Source organism: Otolemur garnettii, unplaced genomic scaffold (assembly GCF_000181295.1).
Source record: "Otolemur garnettii isolate 467f Iridium unplaced genomic scaffold, OtoGar3 scaffold00129, whole genome shotgun sequence".
In the NCBI taxonomy this organism is placed as follows: domain Eukaryota; kingdom Metazoa; phylum Chordata; class Mammalia; order Primates; family Galagidae; genus Otolemur; species Otolemur garnettii.
In genome coordinates, this window is record NW_003852524.1 from 4,630,578 (window position 1) to 4,656,033 (window position 25,456).

The 25,456-nt window shown below is 35.2% G+C and overlaps 1 protein-coding gene across 1 annotated transcript in view; it reads left to right on the plus strand.

Moving 5' to 3' along the window:
* The window catches only part of UGT8 (UDP glycosyltransferase 8), a 99,752-nt gene that overhangs the window by 20,694 nt on the left and 53,602 nt on the right, over positions 1-25,456 (plus strand). Inside the window, 1 exon segment of the mRNA XM_012810346.2 lies at positions 23,220-24,043. Coding sequence (XP_012665800.1) covers positions 23,222-24,043 — 822 coding nt within the window. The 5' untranslated portion in view covers positions 23,220-23,221.

Below are 25,456 nucleotides of genomic sequence, written 5' to 3' on the forward strand. Positions count from 1 at the left end.
AATCTTTCTAAAAGCAGAGTATGAATGTCTTAATTCAATAACTAAGAAAATGACATTAAGTCTATGTTAACCAGTTTGATGAGAGTATTTCAAATTGTATATGAAAACACCATACTGTACCCCATGATTGCATTAATGTACACAGCTATAATTTAATTAAGAAAGAAAGAAAGAAAAAGGTGCTTTGGAAATACATGAAATTTGTTCAATAATATTTGTTATAGTACCAGATTGGCCTCTGTTGACAATTATAATTGGCATATTTGCTCATGTTACTATAGTCCATGCACTACTAAATGCTGGGAAAACTTGCAACCACTGAGAATTTTATCTGTTCTCTAGTTAGACTATGTAATTTGCTTTGGATTAAATTATCACCTTCACTTTCTATATCTTTTTTTTTGGAAACAGAGTCTCACTTTGTCACTCTTGGTACAGTGCTATGCTGTCATAGGTGTCATAGCTCACAGCAACCTCAAACTCTTGGGCTTAAGGAATTCTCTTGCCTTAGCCTCCAGAGTAGCTGGGACTATAGTTACCCACCACAATGCCTGACTATATTTTTAGAGATGAGGCCTCTCTCTGGCTCAGGGCTAGTCTCAAACCTATGAGCTCAGGCAGTCCGCCTACCTTATGTTGATGCCACTGCACTCTAACCAAGGTGACAGGAGAAGAGACTGTCAAAAACAAGCAAACAAACTAAAATTTCTTCTTTTGACCTTGGAGGAATCACCTTTATATATGAGTGTTTTATAGCATTTAAGTAAAGTGCTTCCCTGATATTCCTGATATTTTTGTTATTTTGCCCAAATTAATTCATACTTAAATATCAAATGACTTTCCTGTGGTGAGTGGGCATACCTCTGAAAATTTTCTTGGTTGAATATAGGCATAAAAATTATTTTAATATAAAAAAGAAAGAGTGGGTTAATGTGCAATAATACATTTATATAGATTCTTTGAATTTTGTATTTTCTTCAAGTTTTTGGCAGTGAAACATAGTGAAGTAGTAGCCTCCTGGTAGTCAAGAGAGAATTCATAGAGAGAATCAGTAGTGCCGAGGGTGAAGGGAAAGTCTAATCAGGTAAGTGCTGGACAAAAAGGGATATTTATGTGAATATTGGGAAGTATTAATGCCCTTAACAGTGAGAGATTAGGCAAAGTTGTGGTGGTGTCGCAGGCTGACTGTAGTCATTGGGTAGTAAGTGGAGACCAGCAAGTCAAGACTGAAATTTTAAATGTTTAACTCCAAAGTGAGAGTGGGAGTAAGGCTCCAGCTCAGGGCTTTGCCAACTGAATGAGTGTGCTATAAAAATTATAGAAACTTTTTGATAGAAATCTTCAAAAATTTAGAAAATGTATCAGCAGCAAATGGCTCAAGTTGACAATCCTAATATACTATTGATGTTTACTACTGGTTGATATTTACTCTGCTGTCATTATAATCATTTTATTTATGTGAACATTATATACATAATTTGCTTTGTATTTTCTTTGTGCTATGTTACAAGGATTTTCTCATCAAAATTTTTTTATTTTATTATTTCAAATGAATATGAAGGTACGAATTTTTAGGTTACCTTGTTTTCACTCCTAAGGTAAAGTTCAAGTTGTAGTTGAGCCCTTCACCCAGGGAGTGTGCTGAACATCCTCACATTGTGCACATTAGGTGACATCCTGCCAATTGTCCTCCCTTCTCCCCCCAGTTGCCCTCACTCTTCCCTTCTCTTTCCTCCCCCCTCCCCTTTGCTAGACTGTATTTCTGTTTTATCATTCATGTCAGTGAGTAGTCGTTTATATATATTATTTTCATATTAGTATCAAGTACATTAGATATTTTTTTTCCATTCTTGAGATACATTACTAAGAAGTTCTATCCATCTAAACATCCAGTTCTATCCATCTAAATATAGAACATCCAGTTCTATCCATCTAAACATAAAAGATGTAAAGTCTCCATCTTATGGCTGAATAGTACTCCATAGTATACATATGCCACAATTTGTTAAACCATTCATGGGTTGATGGAAGCAATCATGGGTTGCTTCCATGATTTGGCAATTTTGAATTGAGCGGCTATAAACATTCTGGTGCAGATGTCTTTGTGGTAAAATGATTTTTTATTCTTCTGGGTTGATACCTAGTAATGGAATTATGAGATCAAATGGAAGGTTGAATTTTAGTTCTTTAGAATTTCTCCATACTTCCTTCTGTAAAGATTGAATTAGTTTGCAATCCCACCAGCAGATAAGAAGTGTTCCCTTCTCTCCATATCCATTCCAGCATCTGCAGGTTTGGGACTTTGTGATGTGGGCTAATCTCACTGTAGTTAAGTTATATCTCAGTGTGGTTTTGATTTGCATTTCTCTGATGCTTAAAGACGATGAGCATTTTTTCATATGTTTCTTGGCCATTCATCTGTTGTCTTCAGAGAAGTTTCTGTTCAAGTCTCTTGTCCGCTTATAACTTGGGTTGTTTGCTCTTTTATTGATAAATCTGATTTCTCTGAAGATTCTAGTTATTAACCCTTTGTCAGATTCATAATGTGCAAAAATCTTCCATTTCGAAGGCTGTATGATGGCTTTGGTTGTGGTTCTCTTATCTGTGCAGAAGGTTTTTACCTTGATCAAACACATTTATTTATTTTTGTTGTTGCTTCAATTTCCATAGGTGTCTTCCTTATATAATAATATATACAGTTTTTTTATTTTCAAGCATTTTCCCTGCACTCTCTTCTAGTATTTTTATAGTTTTATGTCTTAAGTTTAATCTTTTATGCAGTGAGAGTCAATTTTTGTTATTGGTGAGAGGATGTGGGTTGAGTCTTAGTCTTCTAAATGCAAACCAGTTCTCTCAGCACCATTTACTAAATAGGGATTCTTTTCCCCAGTGCATACTTATGTTTGGTTTATCAAAGATCAAATGGTGATATATGTGGCTAGGTTCATCTCTGGATTCTCTGTTCTATTCCAATAGATCTATATATCTGTTTTTGTGACAGGACCATGCTGTTTTGATTACCGTAGACTTGTAGTACAACTTGAAGTCTGGTATGTAATGCCTCTGTATTTGGTTTGATTTCTAAAAATTGTACTGGCATTTGTGTTCTTTTTTTTTTTCTAGTTCAATATGAAACAAAGTACTATTTTTTCAAGTTCTTCAAAGTATGACATTGCTATTTTGATGGGGATGGCATTAAATCTGTAGTTTGCTTTGGGAAGTATGGACCCTTGATCTCCTCGTGCCTGATTGCAATGGCTAGGACTTCTAGCACTATGTTGAATAGCAATGGCTACAGTGGGCATTCTTGTTTAGTTCCAGTTCTGAGTGGAAATGCTTTCAGTTTTATTAATGTTGATTCTTCCCAGCCATGAGCATGCTACATTCTTCCATTTGTTAATATCCTGCTATTTCTTTTCTCAGGGTTTCATATTTCTCTTTATAGAAATCTTTCACATCCTTTGTTACATATATTCCCAGGTATTTTTCTTCTTGGGAGCTACTATAAAATGTAGAGTCTTTGATTTTATTCTCAGCTTGATGGTTATTGGCATATATGAAGGCTACTAATTTGTGGGCATTGATTTTTGTACCCCTAGATGCTACTATATTCCTGATCACTTCTAAAAGCATTATAGTTGAGTCTCTCGGGTTTTCCAGGTATAAGATTATATCATCCACAAAGAGCCAGAGTTTGGCCTCCTATGTTCTCCTTTGAATACCCTTAATCCGCTTCTCTTGCCTGATTGCAATGGCTAGGACTTCCAGCACTATGTTGAATAGCAATGCCTTCTCTAGCTCCAGTTCAGAGTGGAAATGCTTTCAGTTTTCCTTCATTCAGTATGATATTGGCTGTGGGTTTGTAATAGATGGCCTCTATCAGTTAAAGAAATGTCCCATCTATGCCCATTTCTTTATGCGTTCTTGTCAGAAAAGGATGCTGAATTTTGTTGAAGACTTTTTCTATGTTTATTGAGAGGATCAATGGCCTTTTGTTTTTACTTCTATTTGTGTGGTGAGTTACATTTACGGATGTATGTATTTGGAACCAACATTGTATCCCTGGGATAAAACCTACTTGATCATGATGTATAACTTTTTTAATGTGTCACCATATTCTGTTTGCTTGGATCTTATTGAATATTTTTATATTGATATTCATTAATGATATTTGCCTATAATTTATTTTTGTTGGGTCCTCTCCTGGTTTTGCAATCAGGTAATATTTGCTTCATAGAATGTGTTGGGGAAGATTCCTTCCTTCTCTATGTTTTGGAATAGATTATGCAATGTAGGAACTAGTTTTCTCTTTGAATATTTGGTAGAACTGTGGTGTGAAACCACAGGCTTTTCTTTTTGGGGAGATTTTGTATAGTTGATGCAATTTCAGTGTTTGTCATAGGTCTATTCAGAATTTCTTATTCTTTCTGGTTAAGTTTAGGAAGGAGGTGTTCTTCAAGGTATTGGTTCATTTCTTCTACATTTTCGTATTTATGAGCATAGAGTTTTTTGTAGTAATCATTGAGCAACAGTAATCTATTGCTGTGGTATCTGTTGTTATTTCCTCTTTGTCATTTCTGATTGAAGTTATTAGAGATCTTTTCTGTTTCTGGTTGGTCTGAACAAGGGTTTATTAATTTTATGAAATCTTTTTGAAGAACCAACTTTTTGTTTCCCTTCCCTTTGGAATGATTCTTATGTTTTCAATTTCATTTAATTCTGCTCTAATTGCACTTAATTCAGCTTGGGGTTGGATTATTCTTTCTCTTCCAGTTGCTTGAGATGGCCCATTTGGTTGTTGACTTGCTCATTTTCTTGCTGAAGGCATCTAATACCATAGTTTTCCCTCTTAAGAATAACTTTGCAGTATCCGATAGGTTTTAATAGTTCATTACTGTTTTGTTCAAGAAATCTAATGATTTCCTTCTTAATCTCATCTTTGATTCAGCTGTTGTTCAGAATAAGGTTATTTAGTTTCCATGACTTTAATTGGGTATGGAGATTTTTGTTGCTGTAGAGTTCAACTTTTATTCCATGACGGTTTGAGAAGATACAAGGAAAAATTTCTATTTTTTTTTTAATTTGTTCAAGTTAGACTTCTGTCCTAAGATATGACCAAATTTGGAGGATGGATGGTTTGTGAGAAAAATCTGTATTCACTTTTGTTAGGATGAAATGTTCTATATGTACAGGCAGTCTGAATATATAGATTGTATATATAGCCAAGTATTTTAAATTGCCCACAAACTTTAGGGACACCCTGTATGTCTGTTAATTGCATTTGTTCTGGGGTCATGCTTAAGTCCAGTATTTCTTGGAAGATTTGTCCGTTGTGTAAATGTTAATTATTCAAATCTCTTCATGAGGTGTTCTTTCTTTGACAAGTATTTAATGTTCATCCTGTCTTTCTCTACTTTTAGTGGTTTAAATCCAATTGTATCTGCAAAGAAAGTTGCAACACCTGTTGTTTCTGATTTGCATTTGCCTGAATTATTGTTTTCCATCCCTTCCCACTAAGTCTTGTTTTATACTTTGAGGTCAGGTGTATTTTTTCGAGACAACAGATATTGGGCCTAAGCTTTTATAGCCAGTCAATCAGACTGTGCCTCTTTAGAGGGGAATTCAAATGGTTCACATTTATTGAGAGAATTGATGGATATAATAGAGATCCGATCATCTTGTTTTTCAGAGGTCCAGAACTTATTTTTATCCCTTATGCCATTGTGGAAGCTAGGCTTTGTTTTTTAATTTCTGGGAGTGTTTACTTTGGTGATGGACGATCATGCTGGTTATTTTGAAGGATGGATCTGAGTACTTCCTGTAAAACTGGTCTAGTTATGGCAAATTTCCTCAACATTTACCTGTTGGTAAAATATTTGATTTCATTACCATAAATTAAACTCAGTTTAGCAGGATACAAGATCCTGAGTTGAAACTTGTTTTGTTTAAGATGTTTAAAGGCTGATGACCATCCTCCTGGCTTACAAAGTTTCAGCTAGAAGATCTATGGTCATCCTGATATTGTTCCTTTGGAGGTAAGACTTTTCTCATGCCTGGCTGCTTGTAGGATTTCTCCCTCATATTGACTCTGGCGAAGTTAATTGCCATGTGTCCAGGAGATGCTTTGCTTGGATTGAGTTGTGCTGAAGTTCTGAACGTATCTCTGAATTTCTGTGTCAATTGTAATTCTTGGGAAATTTTCCACCATAATGTCATAGATTAAAGCATCAGGGCTGTTAGGACCATCTTCTTCTCCTTTAGGAATCCGTATAACTCCATGTTTGACCTTTTGGAATGATCCCATAACTCTCTCAGGGAATATTCTGTTTTTGTTCTCCTTTTTCTGCCTCTTCAAATGAGTGGTACAGTTCAAAAGTCTTGTCTTCAATTTCTGATATTTTTTTCTTCTTCATGTTATACTCTATTACTGAGGGTTTCTACTGTGTTTTGAAACTCCTTAAATGCCTTTTTCAATTCCTTAAGCTCTGCTATATCTTTCCTCATTATGTCCATATCCTTGATAACTTTGTCTTTAAATTCACTATTTTCTTGAGACAACTTTGGCACTATTTTTTGTATTTCTATTTTCATCTTCTCCTCAATTCCAATCATCTTTTTTGCCATCCATATTCTGAATTCTATTTCTGACATTTTAGCAATTTCTCTATGGATGGCATTTTTTGTTGTATCTCTCTTGTAGTCTTTTGGAAAGGTTGATCTGCTCTGATTTTTCATGTTGCCAAATTATTCTGCTGACTCCTCCCCATAAGTATTTTCAGCTTTTTAAAAATATTAATTATATATTTTTAGTTGAAATGTTAGGTTGCTCCTAAATATTTATTAAGAGATAATCTAATTAGGGACCCTTGGGAAACATCATACAGACTTGTTTGGTAACTAAAACTGGTGGGGTGAGATCAAATCTGAAAGCCCTAGGAACTGGAGCTAACTGTCCCTTCCCCCAGTGAGCTGGAGCATGGGCATCTTCTACAGTCTTGCAAAGCTTCCTTTTAGGGCTACCATGAGTTTCTGAGGGCTAGCTTGGTGAGATAACTGCAACTTGGTTCTGTCCTGCTGTCTGTCTGCCCTGTACCCAATTTCAGTATTCTGTACCCAATTGCAGTATTTCACTGGAATCTCTGCCGGAGGAAGACAGGAACAACTGTTTCCCCATCCCCTACCTACAATAGCTGAAGGAGGGAAACCTGCAGATAGACCTGCTGATTCAACATCTCCCCATCCCTACTCCAACAAAGTCAAATAAGGAGTCTCAGCCAGCACAGGGAGAACAAGAATCCATGGACAGTTCTGACTGAGTTCCAGTTATGTTTGCTCAGGCACCACCAGCAACACCCACTCAGGCAAGTTCAGAGGGTCACCAGGGGTCACCTGGCACAGACATCAAGCAAGGATTCTTCAGGGGGCTGGGGAAAGGTCTCTTTTAGCCACAATGGGAGCCAGAAGAGATCACACCTCCCCATGTGAAAAGAACTGTGGCACCACTGTTTCCTCTCAGAGCAGGCAGGTGCTCTGTGTGGTTTAGTGGCCCACACAATGAAGGGGATTCTGGGAGAAGTGGCCAAACACTTAGCCTCTGCAGGGGGCATTCTGTGGGCAACCAGAAAGGGGGGAAGGTGGGCTGTGGGCTCAGGACTGCAGAAAGAGTAGTTCACTTTTACACCAGAAAAGATGGGGACTAGGCTCAGAGGTGGATCCCAGATGTAAGAGAACTGGGACCTCATGGATCTCTCCCCTGGGGTAAGGTGATAGGTCATTTGTTCCCTGTGCCTTTGTCCCTAGGTGGGACTCCCTATTGAGAAAGAGTCGCCCATCCTCTTGGCAACAGGTGCTTTCAGACTAGTCGCTTAGTAACTGGTCTCTGTTATCTTTCTCCCTTTTTTCTGGGCCTCACAGCTTGTCTGAGTAGGGATGACATGCACCCTGGTTTCTTATCCTTGGGTTCAATTCCCTACTTTTGAGTTCTCTGCGTTCACTTAAGTCCAACTTTCCTCCTTCTGGACAGAAGCTTCTGGTTAAAAGCTGCCTCTAGTCAACCATCTTGCCCCTCCCCTATTAAAATTCTGTTAAAACATGACTTTTGAAAGCTCTATAATAATACTCCTTTGTGAAATATACTGTATTTGATTTGATTGGTCTTTATGTGCTGGATTCTTAGTTGTTTCTGGCTGTCTGCTATTGGAAATGATGTAATGAACATGTTTGTGCACATGTTTTGGTATTTCTGATTTAGAGTAGTTTTGTGTATGTACAATAATGTGTCAGTTGTATTTTGGAATATTTGCACCCAATTTACATTTACATCAGCTATTTAAGACTAAACTATGCCTTTGCTGGGGCCAAGCAATAGGATTAAAAATAAAATCCTTGATACATGTATAAAAGAAAAATCTAGTTTGTTCGTCTGTTCAAACATGTGTTTGAACATTATTGGCCCTGTCAATACCTTGTTTTCTCATGCCAACACTCAGAGCTATTATGTATTTACTCTATTTTATATTCTTTTGTTTATTTGTTTGTTTTAAAGAGATAGGATTTTTAACTCTGTCACCCAGGCTGGAGTGCAGTGGTATGATCACAGAACTTTGGGAGGATGATAATGGAAACATTTGTGTTCAAATGAACTACCCTCTTGCCCTCTTGAACTGGAAACCTATTCTCCAGATGTTCTAAACATTTCAAAAATATTTAATGATTATGTAACTATAATGTTTGTAAAGGAGATTTTTTTCTTTATTCCTAATTTTCCCCCACATAATTATTTAAAGCTTAACAGTTTTGATGGCTTTATTTAGAAAACATTTAATACTATGCTATTTGATTTACTTTGGGAAAGGTCTAAGGCAAAAAATTTAGTGATTTTTTTTTTCAGATATACAGCCAATTTTTAACACTGAATATTGAATAAGTTGTCCCTTCCTCATCTTACTTTATGTTTATATTTATTCAGGGAATTCTTATAGGCTTCTTTCACTGATGTATTGATTTGATTTGGTATCCTTAGTCTAGTTCCATCTAATTACTGTGGCTTTACTATGTGTCTAGTATTTACATGGATGCCCTAAGTCAATAATGTTTTTTTTATCAAAGACATATTCTTCTTTCTGATTATATTCATACACATGAATGTGAATGTAATCTGATTAAAGTCCAAACTACTCAGTGGTATTGGAAATAAATTTGTATTATCTATTTATAGTATGGGAACAATTGAGTCTTTTAGAATATTGTCTTTTGTTGAAATAATTCTATACATTTAAGAATCATTTCCGTGTATATATCTTGAGAGAAAGTCTGGCCAAACTTTTTAGTATGGCCAACAAATATCCTGTTTTGCTAATTTTAAAAGTATGTTATATCCTTTATTGTTATTGTTAATGAGCTACTTTTTCATCATATCCTACTTTAAAATAACATTTATTATTTTTATTTCATAAAAGTAGCACATGCCCAGTATGGGGATTACGTTGTAAATATGCAGAAAGAAAGAGTTAAAATGCCTTGTAAGTCATGCTATCCAGAGAAATACACTGCTATTTTGGTTTCTTGCTCCTATGGGTGTATACATACATATGTATCTTTTGCAAAGTGGGACATGCTAAATATAATGTTTAGTTGGCCCAATTTTCAGTCTATAGCAAATCTTAAATGTCTTTGTATGCCATATTCTTTTTACAAGATTATTTTAGTGGCTGCATCGTAACAATGAATATCAATTTAACCAATCACCAGTTACTGGGAATTTAACATGTCTTCAAAGTTTGCAATTAGTAACAATCCTTTCCTGTACTAGTGAATTCAGGAGAATGCTCATGGAAATTAATTATCTATTATGTATGTTGCAGGTTTTTTCCAGGATATCAGTAGTCCATTATGTTTGTTTGTGGTGCATTAGATTCATCCCTATATTTTATTTTTATTGCCTAGTTTATTTTTTTATTAAGCTGTTTATGGTTGCTTTAAATATAAATAATATTGTGGGCTATTAACATAATCTTATCAAAATTTAAGCTAACTATGTTATCTAATTATAATAACTCACATAATAAAACTAAAATAACTATATAAATTATATTTATTATGGGGTCCTTGCTCAGAGACCTTATTTGAAAACAGTAAGCTTTATTTTATAGAGCAGTTATGAGTTCATAGTAAAATTTGGCACAAAGTACAGAGGTTTCCCATTTACTCCTTGCTTCCACCTGAACAACCTCCACGCCATGGACATCCTGCCCCAGAGTGGTACATTTATTACAATCAATCAATCTACATCGACACTTTGCTATCACTCGTATTCCATAATTTATAATAGAATTCACTCTTGCTTTTGTCTGTTTAGTGGGTTTAGACCAGTGGTTCTCAACCTGTGGGTCGTGACCCCTTTGTCACAATGAATATACATGCTGCATATCAGATATTTACATTACAATTCATATTAGTAGCAAAATTACAGTTATGAAGTAGCAACGAAAATAATTTTATGATTGGGGGTCACCACAACATGAGGAACTGTATTAAAGTGTCATGGCATTAGGAAGGTTGAGAACCACTGCTTTAGACTGATGTATAATCATATGTATCCATTGTTATGGTGTCATACAGAGGAGTTTAGCTGTATGATTTGGGGAATCATACTTAATTTCCATGAGCATTCACCCGAATTCATTGCTGCAGGAAAGGATTGTTACTAATTGCAAATGTTGAAGATATATTAAATTCCCACTGAAATAATCTTATAAAAAGAATCTCATATGTATGATTTTGCTGTGTAGTGGCGGATTTCCCTAAACATCTCGACTCTACCTATTCATCTTTTCTTCATCCCTGACCTCTGGCAACCACAAATCTTTTTACGATCTCCATATTTTTGCACTTTCCAGAATGTCATTTAGTTGGAACCAGACAGTGTGAGCCGTTTTAGATTGGCTTCTTTCATGTAATAATATGTATTTAAGATTTCTCCAATGTGTTTTCGTGACTTGGTAACTCTTCTCTTCTTTTAGAGCTGAATAATATTCCATCGTTTGAATGTACCACAGTTTATTTATCTGTTCACCTACTGAAGGATACCTTGGTTGTTTCCTAGTTTTGGCAATTATGGATGAAGCTGCTATAAACATCGGTGTGCAGGTTTTTATGGAACACATTTTCAATTCCTTTTTGTAAGTACAATGATTGTGTTCCAGGAGCATGTTTAATTTTGTATGAAACTGTCAGAATGTCTTCTAAAATTTCTGTAGCATTTTGCATTCCTACTAAAAACGAATGAGAGTTCTCGTTCCTCTTATCTTCATCAGCATTTGGCATTGTCAGCTTTCTGGATTTGAGTCCTTCTCAGAGGTGTATTATGGTATCTTCTTGTTTTAATTTGCTTTTCCCTAATGATGTATGACATAGAGCATCTTTTTGGGTGCTTATTTGCCATCTATATATCTTTTTGGTGAGGTGTCAGTTATAATTTTGATGAGCTTTTTAAAAATCGAGTTGTTTTCACATTGTTGAGATTTAAGATTTCTTTGTACATTTTGGGTAACGGTTCTTTATCAGATGTATTTTTTCGAAATATCTTCTCCCAATCTGTGACCTATCTTCTTAGTTCTTTTGATATTCACATATTTTTAATGTATTCAAGCCTTTCATTTTCTACATTTAGGTAGTTAGGATTTGATTTGAATAACTCTTCTTCAACATTGCAAATTTTTTGCAACTTTTTTTATAGATTTTTTTTTTTTAATCTAACTTTTGTACTTATCTAAACTTTGTTTTGTTTCATGGTTTGAAGTATGATCTTAACTTCTTTTTAAATCATTTCAAGAATGAGCAATCTGGCTTGGTGCCCGTGACACAGTGGTTAGGGCACCAGCTGTATATACCAGGGCTGGCAGTTTCGAACCTGGCCTGAGCCTGCTAAAAACAGCAATGACAACTGCAACAACAAAAAATAACCCGGTGTTGTTGGGGTGCCTATAGTCCCAGCTACTTGGAAGGCTGAAGTAAGAGAATGACTTAAGCCCAAGAGTTGGAGGTTGCTGTGAGCTGTGATGTCACGCATTCTACTAGGGTGACATAGTAAGACTCTTATCTCAAAAAAAAAAATGCACAATCAGGTTATTTGAATGATTCATTCTTGCTCCATTGATTTAAAATGTCATAGTTTAGTATAATAGACAGGGTCAGACAATTAACTTTGTGAACTCATCCTAGAACAAGTAAGTGCTGTGTATGTCAGTGCTGAATTTCACTCTGGTCACCTTGAGAAGCTGTGCCAGTGTTTAGTCCACCCTTCAAACCAATTTTGGAGCTCTTTTTCTGAAATGGCTATCACAGCTTAACAAGGAGAGCACTTTGAAGTGACCATCCTAGAAGGTGACTTTTTCTAGGATGACTTTGCAAACTTAATTGTATGACCTTATATTCATGGATATAACGCAGACATATGTACCTGTTTGAGCTTTTTTTGTTTACTTTGGTCTACCTCTCATCTTCCATCTTTAATGCATTATTTAATTTTTTTCCTTTTATTAAGTCATGTATACATAGATCATGGATACATTTATGCCTTTGTGGGATTTGATGTGTTGATTTTTTGTACAAATTGGAGTGCTTACATCCAACTAATTAACATAGCTTTCACCTCATTTACTTAATCACTGAGTTAAGACATTTGTGTTCTATACTCGATAGATTTGACTTGTACACTTGTATTATGCTCCATAGGTGTGGTCCCACCGTTTACCCTCCCTCTATCAAACCACCTCCCTTCTCTCCCATCCCCTTCCCTTCTTCATCCTGGGCTATAGCTGTGATTCATCTTTCATCTTTCAGGGTGAGTGATTATAAATTGGTTTCATAGTAGTACTGAGTATATTGGACATATATGTTTTTTAAATTCCGGAGATACTTTACTAACAAGAATATTTTCCAGCTCCATCCATGTAAACATAAAGGAGGTAAAGTCTTTATCTTTTTTTAATGCTGCATACATGTAGTGTACATATACCACAATTTATTAATTCATTCATGGGTAGATAGGCACTTGGGCTTCTTCCATGACCTGGCAATTATGAATTGAGCTGCAATGAACAGTCTGGTGCAAATATCTTTGTTGCCAAGTGATTTTTGATCTTTTGGATATATACCTAGTAGAAGAATTGCAGGATCAAATGGCAAGTCTACATTTAGATCCCTGAATGTTCTCCAAACTTCTTTCCAAAAGGAATGTACTAGCTTGCATTCCCACCAGCAGTGCAGAAGTGTTCCCTTTTTCTCCATATCCATGCCACTGTCGGTAGTTTTGGGATTTTGTGATGTGGGCTACTCTTTCTGGAGTTAGATGATATCTCAAAGTGGTTTTGGTTTACATTTCTCTGATGATTAATGATGATGAGCATTTTTTCATGTGTCTATAGACCATGCGCCTGTCTTCTTCAGAGAAGCTTCTGTTCATGTCTCTTGCCCACAATGAAATGGAATCACTTGTTTTTTTCTTATTGATTAGTTTGAGTTCTCTGTGGATTCTGGTTATTAGACCTTTGTCAGAAATATAACCTGAAAAAAACCTCTCCCATTCTGAGGGCTGTCTGCTTGCTTTATTTACTGTGTTCTTGACAGTACAGAAGCTTTTTAGTTTGATCAGGTCCCAGTAATATATTTTTGGTGTTGCTTCAATTGCCCATGGGTCCCCTGCACTCTCTCCAAGAATTTTTATAGTATTATGTCTTAAGTTTAAGTCTTTCAGTGAGAGTCAATTTTTGTTAGAGGAGAAAGGTGTGGGTCCAGTTTCAGTCTTCTACAAGTTGCCAACCAATTCACCTGGCACCATTTATTAAATAGGGAATCTTTCCCCCAATTTATATTTTTGATAGGCTTATCAAAGATCAAATGACAATAAGTGTCTGGGTTCATCTCCTGGTTTTCAATTCTGTTCCATACATCTACCTCTCTATTTTTGTGCCAGTACCATGCTATGTTGATCACTATAGATTTATAGTATAGACTGAGGTCTGGTAGTGTGATTCCTCCTAATTTGTTTTTATTTCTGAGTAATGTCTTGACTGTTCGAGCTTTTTTCTGTTTCCATATGAAACAAAGTACTAATTTTCCAGATCTTTAAAGTATGACGGAGGTGCTTTAATAGGGATTGCATTAGAGGAGCTTTCATAGGGATTGCATTAGATCGCTTTGGGTAGTATGGACATTTTAACAATGTTGATTCTTCTCAGCCATGAGCATAGTATGTTTTTCCATATGTTAATGTATTCAGCTATTTCTTTTCTCAGAGTTTCATAGTTCTCTTTATAGAGACCTTTCATATCCTTTGTTAGGTATACTCCCAGATATTTCATCTTCTTTGGCACTACTGTAAAGGGAATAGAGTCCTTCATTGTTTTTTAAGTGTGACTATTGTTGGTATATAGAAAGGCTACAGATTTGTGAGTATTGATTTTGTATCATGATATGCTGCTGTATTCCTTGATCACTTCTAAGAGTTTTGCAGTTGAGTCCCTGGGGTTTTCCAGATACATAATCATATCACCTGTAAAGAGTGAAAGTTTGATCTCCTCTGATTCTATTTGGATACCCTTGATTGCTTTCTCTTGCCTGATTGGGATGGCTAAGACTTCCATTACAATGTTAAAAAGCAGTGGGGACAATGGGCAACCTTGTCTGGTTCCTGATCGGAGTGGAAATGATTTCAATTTCACTCTATTCAATACAATTTTGACTATGAATTTGCTGTAGATGGCCTCTATCAGTTTAAGAAATGTTCCTTCTATACCTATCTTCTTAAGCGTTCTGATCATGAAAGGATGCTGGGTATTATCAAAAGCTTTTTCTGCATCAATTGAGAGAATCATATGGTCTTTGGTTTTTAATTTGTTTATGTTTTAAATTATATTTATAGATTTACTTATATTGAACCATCCTTGGGACCCTAAGATAAAAGCCACTTGGGTCATGATGTATAATTTGTTTGATGTGTTACTGGATTCTGTTTGCTAGGATCGTATTGAATATTTTTTGCATCAATATTCATTAAAGACACTGGTCTATAATTTTCCTTTCTTATTAGGTCTTTTCCTGGTTTGGGGATTAGGGTGATAATTGCTTCATAGAATGTGTTGGGTAGTATTACTTCTTTTTCTATGTTTTGGAAAAGGTTACATAATATAGGTACTAGTTCCTCTTCAGAGGTTTGGTAGAATTCTGATGTGAAGCCATCTGGTCCCGGACTTTTCTTTTTGGGAAGATTTTGTATAGTTGATGCTATTTCAGAACTTGATATAGACCTGTTCAACATTTCCACTTGATTCTGGCTAAGTCTAGCAATTTGGCATGTTTCAAAGTATTGCTCTATTTCATTCAGATTTTCATACTTCTGGGAATATTTTTTTTTTTTGTAATATTCATTAAGGATTTTTTTTAATTTCTGAGGAATCTGTTGTTATTTGGCCTTTATTATTTCTGATTGATGAAATTAGGGATTTTGCTGTTTTATTTCTGGTTAGGTTAGCCAAAGTTTTATCTATTTTATTGACCTTTTCAAAAAAACAACTTTTTGATTGATTAACTTGTATAATTTTTTTGTTTTCAATTTCATCTACTTCTGCTCTAATTTTAGTTATTTCTTTTCTTCTGATGGTTTAGGGTCGGAATGTTCTTCCTTTTCCAGTTGCTTGAGATGTCCTATTAATTTGTTGACTTCCTCTCTTTCCATTCTTTTAAGGAAGGCTTGCAACACTATAAGTTTCCTTCTTAGGACTACCTTTGTGGTATCCCAGAGGTTCTGGTAATTCATGTCTTCATTATTGTTTTGTTCCAAAAATTTGTTAATTTCCTTCTTAATCTCATCTGTGACCCAGCTATCATTAGCATAAGGTTATTTATTTTCCATGTCTTTGTATGAGTATGCAGATTCTTATTGTTACTGAGTTCAACTTTTATTCCATGATGGTCCAAGATGATACAAGGAATAATTTCTATTCTTTTAAATTTGCTGAGGTTACACTTGTGACCTAAGAAGTCATCAATTCTGGAGGATATTCCATGGGCTTATGAGAAGAATGTGTATTCAGTTTTGTTAGGATGAAATGTTCTGTAGATGTCTATTAAATCTAATTGTTGAGTGGTTAAGTTTAAGTCTAGAATTTTTCTTATTGGAGGATCTATCCAACACTGCCAACGAGGTATTAAAATCTTCGACTATTATGGTGCTGGTGGTTATCAAGTTGTTCATATCTGTTAGGGTGTCTCTTATAAATTAAGGAGCATTCTAGCTGGGCACATACATGTTAATAGTTGAAATCTCATCCTGTTGAGTGTTTCCCTTGACAAAAATGAAGTGACCATCCTTATCTTTTCTTACTTTTGTTGGTTTAAAGCCTATTGTATCTGTGAGTAAAATTGCCAATACCTACTTTTTTTCTGATTTTCATTTGCCTAAATTGTAGATGTCCATCCTTTCACCCTGAGTCTATATTTATCTTTTAAGGTAAGATGAGATTCTTGTATGCAGCAGGTATCTGGCCTTAGCTTTGTATCCAGTCAGCCAACCTGTGCCTCTTTAGAGGGCAATTTAAGTCATTCATGTTAATTGAGAGTATTTATAAGCCTGATAGTATTTTGAGTGTGGAGTTTTTTGAAAATCCAGTGGACATTTTTAAACCTTTCACCATTGTGGAAGTTGGGATTTGATCAAAAGTTTTTGAGTGAGTTTACTTTCATGGTAGAACATTGTGCTGTTCATTGTGGAGGATGGGTCTCAGAATATCCTGGAGAGCTGGTTTAGTTATGGCAAATTTCTTCAACGTGTGAATGTCATTAAAGTATTTAATTTCTCCATCATAAGTGAAACTCAGTTTAGCTGGATACAGGATTCTGGGTTGAAAATTGTTTTGTTTTAGAAGATTGAAAGTCGATGACCATCCTCTTCTGGCTTGAAAAGTTTCATCAGAGAGATCTATAGTCATTCTAATATTCTTTCCCTTGTAGGTTATGGTTTTCTTACACATGGCTGCTTGCAGAATTTTCTCCTTCATATTAACTTTGGCTAAGTTAATTATAATGTGTCTGGGAGATGCTTTATTTGGATTGAGTCATGCTGGGGTTCTGAAACTGTCTGTGATCTGAATTTCAGTACCTTTTGCTATATTGGGGGAACTTCTCCTTGATTATCTCTTGGAGTAAAGTTTCTGTGCTTCTTGGAACATCTCTTTCAGGGATTCCTATAAGGCGAATATTTGCTTTTCTTGAGTAGTCCCACAGCTCTCTATGAGAATGATCCATTTTTGCTCCTCACTTCTCTTCCTCTTTGAGCATTTGGGAGCATTCAAAAGCTTTGTCTTTGATGTCAGATATTCTTTCTTCTGCCTGCTCCATTCTGTTACTGAGGGATTCTACTATGTTTTTCATATCTTGGAGGGCTGCACATTTTTTTCTCAATGTGTCAAAATCTTTGATGATTTTGTCTTTGAATTCATTGAATTCTTGAGACAACTTTTGAATTATTCCTAGAATTTCTAATTCCAACTTTACTTTCATTCTGTTAATCTATTTGCCTTCCAAATTCTGAACTCAATTTGTGACATCTCAGCCATTTGTTTATTAATGGAATCATCTGGTCTGTCTGCTTTGTTATTCCTCTGGGGAGTTGATATACTCTGATTATTCATGTTGCCAGAGTTTTTCTGCTGATTCTGCCCCATGATTATTTTTTACCATTTGGCTAGATGGGCAGGTAAGGTGAAATTGGATTAATGGCTACTGGAGTTGTCGTTAACCAGCCCTTTGCCTAGGAGTTGGGACTGGTGACTGTAGCTTTTTCCCCTATAGCTTTGCAAAGGACTCGTACAGTATTACAGTCTGAGACTCTGAGGACCTGCTTGGTGTGGTAGGGTTAGGTGACTTTGTCTTATATTCAGCTGGCCTTTGTCCAATCCTAGTGGATCAGTGACTCTGGGTTGAAGTCTCAGCTGAAATTTGCTTTCTTGGAGTTGCAGCTTGCCTCAGCAGAGGTGACATGCAATCACTCTTCTCTCTTCAGCTCAGCTCCCAGTCTTCAGCTTTACTGGGTACTTTCTGGTCATCATCCTTTCCTCTGGATGGGAGCTTCTGTTGTAAGCTGACTCCAGTCAGCCATCTTTCCCCCTCTCCTCCAATGCATTATTTTAATGTGCCATTGTGGTATATTTTAACTACTGAAAGTGCAAGCTGACTCATTATTCTCCCTTTTTTGACTTGTTTTTACAAATTCATTTTTTTCAGAAAGAATTGTCTTGCTAACTTTGGAGTGATCTATTAGTAGGAGTATGATTGTAGTATGAGTCTATACTATATAGTTGAAAAAAATTATTTTTACATTATACACAAGTGTCATTTAGTCATGTTTTCTTTTACATTTCTTAGTAATTTTCCAGTTTTCTTCTATAGTGGCTTTAAAAAAAACTTTAAAATAATGAGTGATTAAATAATGAGTATAATACCAATTCCCCTTGCCATTCTGTTATTTTCCTTTCGAACAAGTGTAAAAAATAAAAAAAAGTTAAACAGTTGATAAAATTCAGCATCCATTTCTGATTTTTAATGTCTCAACAAAAGTCTCATTAAAATACAGTGAATACTTGCTTAAAAGTTAAAAGAAGTCTCAAACTAATGAGAGTATTTAATACTCAGATTATTCCATAAAAATTCCATGAAATCAAAGACAACAGTTATTTCTAGGAAATGGGTACAGAGGGTCTTTTATTTTGGTAATATTTTCTAAATGGCTTTATAGTACGCATTTTTATTTATTTTCTTGGATTTTCTCTCTCCTTTAAATAGACTGTAAAATTCATAAAGTAGGACTTTTGTATATTTAAATATGTGTTTTTTAAATAATTCCTAATGTGTTTCAAAATAAGTAAGTAATGTATAAAAATAATTGCTGGTGGTTAAAACTTTTGAGTGAGAATTGACCATTCTTATTAGTTTGCCTTGATTTTAGTTGATTCATTAGAGATTTTCATGAAGAAAATCTGATTATTGGCACCAGCCCCATATACTGGAGGTGGTGGGTTCAAACCGAGCCCTGGCCAAAAACTGCCAAAAAAAAAAAAAAAGAGAAAATCTGATTATCCTCAGTAAATCTTAATTTTATTTATGCTTTATAAACTTTATATCTCATTTATTTCCTCTTATAATGGTTAGAACATTGATAATTAGGTTAAATAATAATAATGATAGGGGAATTCTTAAATTGTCACCAATTTTCTGGGTTTGAAATTTGTAAGAGGGCATTCATGGTTTTATAGATTGCTTGGATGGTATTATACTTAAATCCCCAGCCAATCCTATCCCAGTATCATTATGTAAGAACCTATAGAGATAGCATTGTGTTTTGTTTTTACCTTATGTAAAAAAAAATTGTATTCTTGGCATTTTAAAATGTCAATTGCTGTCATATGTCATGCATTTGAAATGATGGGGGCATAATTAAAGTTTTCAAATCTTCACATGGCATATGGAATCTTTTGTACCAGTGTATGAATCAATGAATGTCTATTTGATTTGCGTGTTTTGTTGAACACAAAATTTTAAGTACTTGTATTTTGGTAAGAATTATGGTACAGAGTCCTATTTTGTAAATAAAACTCCTTGCTATAAAAGTTTGTATAAAACAATCTTAAAATTGGAATGTGATATAATATAATTATGTCAGAAAATTGTGTTTCCAGCAGACACAGTCAAGTGTTTCTGGACTAGCAAGAATATCAGTGTTTGTGGCTAGTTGTTTTATTTTCTTATCTACTGCATTGATGTTTATGAAGTTAAAGTGCTGTTGTAATCTATCATAATTAATTTTGCACTTGAACAGTGGAATAACATGCTAATGTAAATGTGCCTCTTTATTGGTAATCAGTATTGTTTTATGAAGACATATGAAGTTCTTGTGGGCATTACTTTTAGAAGGTATTTGGCCACATGAATACTAACATTTCTGAATAGTGACTTTTAGACTATATTTACTTTTTAAAATATCCTAGTATGGCAGCCACCTGCCATGTGTATCTAAACTAAATGGAATTTCTGTTCCAGTTCCTCAGTCACATCAGGCACATTTCAGTTGCTCATTTCAGTTGTTCAATTGATAAAATTCAGCATCCATTTCAGATATTTAACATCTCACCAGAAGATGTTAAAAGACTATGCTCATTAAAATACAATGAACACTTGTTTAAAATTTAAAAGAAGTCTCAAATGAAGGAAAGTATTTAATATTCAGATTTTTCCATAAACGTTTCATAAACTCAAGGATAACAATTATTTTTAGGAAATGGATACAGAGAGTCTTTTTATTTTGGTATTATTTTTTAAATGGCTTTATAGTATTCATTTTTATTTATTTTCTTGGATTTTCTCTCTCCTTTTAATAGATTACAAGCATCATGAAGATAGGGATTTTTGTATATTTAAATATGTATTTTCAAATAATTCCCAATGTGTTTCTGTAAAATAAGTGGGTAAACGTATAAAAATAGTTGCTGGTATTTAAAACTTTCAGGAGGTATGGGTGCCTGGTGGGGGAGATAACTGAGAATCTCTTGACCATTCTTATTAGTTTGCCCACATATAGGTGGGAATATGTTGGATAGAAAGGATGCAGAACATTTTCATCATTATAAAAAGATGTTTTTCCCATTTATTTATTTATCAATTGATTGATTGATTGATTTGAGGTAAAGTCTCACATTGTTGCTGTAGATAGAGTTCCACGGTATCATACCTAACAGCAACCTCAAACTCGTGGGCTCCAGCAATCCTCCTGCCTTAGCCTCCCAAGTAGCTGGGACTGCAGGAGCTTACCACAATGCCCAGCTATTTTTAGAGACAGGTCTTGCTCTTGCTTAGACTGGTCTAGAACAATCCTGCCTCAGTCTCCCAGAGTGCTTAGGATTAAAGGCACGAGCCACTGTGCCAGGCCCATTACAAAGAGTTGTGTTGGACACTGCTATTCTAGAACATAAGCAGTTGGTGATTAAAATGAAAAAAAAAAACATTTTATGTGATTTCTTTTTACTTTATAATAGTTACAGAAAAAATAATATTGAAATAGGAAGAATAAAATATGAAACACTGAAAAGATTTGTTTCCATACTATTATATTCTATTTTTTAATTATTTATGATAAAATTATGGTTTTAACTATACCTGAACAGCATGTACCTGCTATATGCTAAGTTAGACCCAAAACCCAGTGAGGAGAGCAGTTGTCTACAACTGATCCATTGTCAAGTATATCTCTTTGAATAGATAAGCAGTGATGCCTATGGCTGTAGGTGCTGGGATATCTGATTTTGCATAAATCTTATCCCTGGAATTCATAACATGTTCACATAAAATACATACTTTTTCTCCTTCAGACTTGATAGAAGGCAACATTGGAGAGACACATATATGTAGTGGTACAATAATATAAAGGCTTGAAAGGTTTTTTCCAAGACCAGATACTTAATTTTCTTCCTTTATTGGCCTTGTACTTACTTGTCTTCTCTAAATTTAGTTTTAAAGCCCCTGTAATAAATCAAGCAACATTTAATATTATATCTCTATAAATGCATTACTTTTATTTATTCTTAATGATATTATTTGAATTTATCTAGAAATACTTTGAAACTTTTAGTGGAGCAGAAGTGGAAAATATATCTGAAAATATATGTATTTTATAGTTCAGTCTTGATGTTGGAAGAATACATTATTGATGTTTTCATGTTGCTTAAAATATGTAAATGTTGAGAAGGTATAGTTGCTTTTCAATGATAGAAATTTGTACAAATTGGGTGGCTAATATATGATAATGAGTAAAAATAGTGAATTGGTGAGGTCTAAATCAGTCTATTTTGTGCTATTCCTTGAAATAAAAGTGTCCAGTTTGCAGGGGCAATTATTTAGATCTTTTCTCTATTAGGGGTCTAATTTAGAGTTTAAATATTAGTTTTATTGATCTGGTTAGGGAGTGTTTGCACACTATATGGTCCCCACATAATGACTTTTAACTATTAAGCATAATCTTTTAACATGAAAGGGTAAGAGAAGGGTCAGTCTTCAAGTGTACAGTGATCATCTTATTTGCCATTTATCTTGAATTAGGGCTACATAAAAAGTATGGTCTGGGATATAGTTATTCATTAGTCTCTTCTTCAGTAAGCGTTTGCTAAAACAGATTTAATGCTCTTGAACTTTTCTATTAGACGTTTCTCTTATAGGTTATGCCCTGTAATGCTTTAGGATATTGATATAAATTACATAAATATAGACTGTCAGTTTATTTATGGTATTTATTTACTTAGACAAAGTCTCACTCTGTTGCCCAGGCTAGAGTGCTGTGGAGTCAGCCTAGCTCACAGCAACCTCAAGAGATCTTCATGTCTCAGTCTCCTGAGTAGCTGGTACTATAGCACCTACTGTAATACCAGGAGAATTTTTTCTATTTTTAGTAGAGACAGGAGTGGGATTTTGTTCTTGCTTAGGCTGGTCTCCAACTCCTGATCTCAAAGATTCCTCCTGCCTTGGTCTCCCAGAGTGATAGGATTACAGATGTGAGCTACTGGCCTATTGATGGTATATAGGTAAAGGGAAAATGTGTGTTAAAGACCTTTTTTATCTTTTCTATGGAATTACTGAAGTACCATTTAAAATAATTATTTTCTAAATAGTCTTCCTTTGGTATACATACTTGGTTATATAAATGGAAATGTAACGACTGAAATAAAATGATTAAAAGAGACACACAGGCTGATATGTGTAGAAATAAAAAAAGAAACTTGGCTCTTCTTTCTGGGATTAACTTTGACATTCGATTAGAAGATAAAAAGATGTTTCATAGATACTTCATAGATATTCAAACAAAAGATACTGTTTGTCATTTGACCTTATAGAAGTTTTATTTACAATTAAAAAATATCTACTTTACTGATGAAATGATATGCTCCCTTTTAAATATATTTCAGTTTATGTCAGTGTTGCTACCAATTCTATACTTAAATAACTGCTCTTTCAAAAATAAAGAGGCAATTAGAACAAATATTAGGATAAGTTTAAAAGTGGTCTTTTAGAAAAAGTATTAGATCATTATATATTTGGGGGAAAAAAAGACCTTTGTGATTGTTTTGAATGGTCAGCGTTGTATTCTGATTTAAGTTGTTTTTTGGTTGTCATTACAGCTATGAAGGCTTACACTTCATATTTCATTCTCCTGTGGAGTGCTGTTGGGATAGTGAAGGCTGCCAAAATCATCATCGTGCCGCCAATTATGTTCGAAAGCCATATGTACATTTTCAAGACGCTGGCCTCAGCCTTGCATGAGAGAGGCCACAATACAGTGTTCCTCCTCTCAGAAGGCAGAGACATCACCCCATCTAATCACTACAGCCTCCAGCGCTACCCAGGGCTCTTTAACAGTACCACCTCGGATGCTTTCCTGCAGTCCAAAATGCGGAATATTTTCTCTGGGAGATCGACAGCAGTCGAACTGTTTGATATACTGGATCACTATTCTGAGAACTGTGACATGATAGTTGGCAACCATGCCCTAATCCAGAACCTGAAGAAAGAAAAGTTTGACCTGCTGCTGGTGGACCCCAATGATATGTGTGGGTTTGTGATAGCTCATCTTTTAGGGGTTAAATATGCTGTATTTTCAACCGGCCTTTGGTATCCTGCCGAAGTGGGAGCTCCAGCTCCATTAGCTTATGTTCCAGAGTTTAATTCCCTCCTCACAGACCGCATGAACTTGCTGCAAAGGATGAAAAATACCGGCGTTTACCTCATTTCCAGATTAGGGGTCAGCTTTCTCGTTCTTCCCAAATATGAAAGGATAATGCAGAAGCACAACCTGCTGCCCCAGAAGTCCATGTATGATTTGGTTCATGGGTCCAGCCTGTGGATGCTGTGCACTGATGTAGCCCTAGAGTTTCCAAGACCCACTCTGCCTAACGTGGTTTATGTAGGAGGAATCCTAACCAAACCGGCCAGCCCACTACCAGAAGTAAGGTTTGCTGAACTCCTTAGTAATTTTTTTTTTTTAATTATAAAGGTCAATTTTCATTTTTGGAAGAGATAAGATTGGTTATTGTTTGATAACTAACATTACTGTAAAAAGCAATTAGGACACAAAACCTACAAGATCCCTTTCTTTGTGGATCCACATTCTTGTTTTAAATGAGAATTTCTGTAATTCCCAAAGGCCACTTTCCCATATGGGCAATAGACTGGGTGGGAAGTAGATTTTTGCTTAAGTAATAATAACTATAGTTTGGAAGGAGATAGCTAGTTTTACGACTGCGATTTTGCTTTAAATTAAACAGAGTCCCCTACATTCTACTCCACATAGCACAGTCACAGCTGTCTATGTTGAGGTTAAGTTCAGTGGACCCAAATAACTACAATCCAGGTGAATAGAGGTTATTCTCTGGGAAGTCATAAAACTGGCTTAATGTTTAACAATAAAAATAAGGTAGTAACTTCCATCAAGGTAGGGTGTCAGTTAACTTAGTAAGCAACTATAATCGTCTTTTTTTTTTTTTTTTTGAGACAGAGTTATATATTGTCGCCCTCGCTAGAGTGCTGTAGCATCACAGCTCACAGCAACCTCCAACTCTTGGGCTTAAGCGATTTTCTTGCCTCAGCCTCCCAAGTAGCTGGGGCTACAGGTGCCCGCCACAATGCCCAGCTATTTTTTGTTGTTGCAGTTATCATAGTTCAGCAGGCTTGGGCTGGGTTTGAACCTGCCAGCCTCCGTGCACGTGGCTGGTGCAGTAACCACTGTGCTATGGGCACTGAGCCAAGTGTAATTATTTTAAATAAAGCATGTTCTATTGCCATTTCATTTGAAAAATAGAATTAATGGCACTTCATGACAATGTGCCTATTCTCTAAGGTGAACCTATTTTTTTTTTCTTTCTGGTTAAGCCATCAGTGAATGTTCTATTTTCTATCCTAGGGGTTCTTCTTCTTTTTGCCTTGTTGTTTTCTTAATGTGGTATCTCAAACTAGAAGAAGTTATACACATATCTATTACTGTAGTGGACTTCCTAACCTTAGGTTAATTTTTGCAATGTAACCTCAACATCTGATGCTGTTTACTAAAAAGGTCAGGGCTTGTAGGATTTTCTCTAGTCCAACTATTTTTGCTCTTACCTCTGAAAATAACCACTTTCAACAAATTGCTCCATTGCTGATTTCTGTTTCTGTCATTACATACTAAAAATTCTATCAAGGCCTTGATGAGTGGAAGTCCAGATTTTCTCATGTAGGTATCAGATGAGGACAATTGCGGAGCTGAATTTTCTCAGGAGGTGATAAGGTGATTGGAAATATATGATTTGTGTAATTTCCTAATACAGACCTTATTTTTAAGAAATAATATCTTTTTTTTTTTTTTTTTTTTGAGACAGAGCCT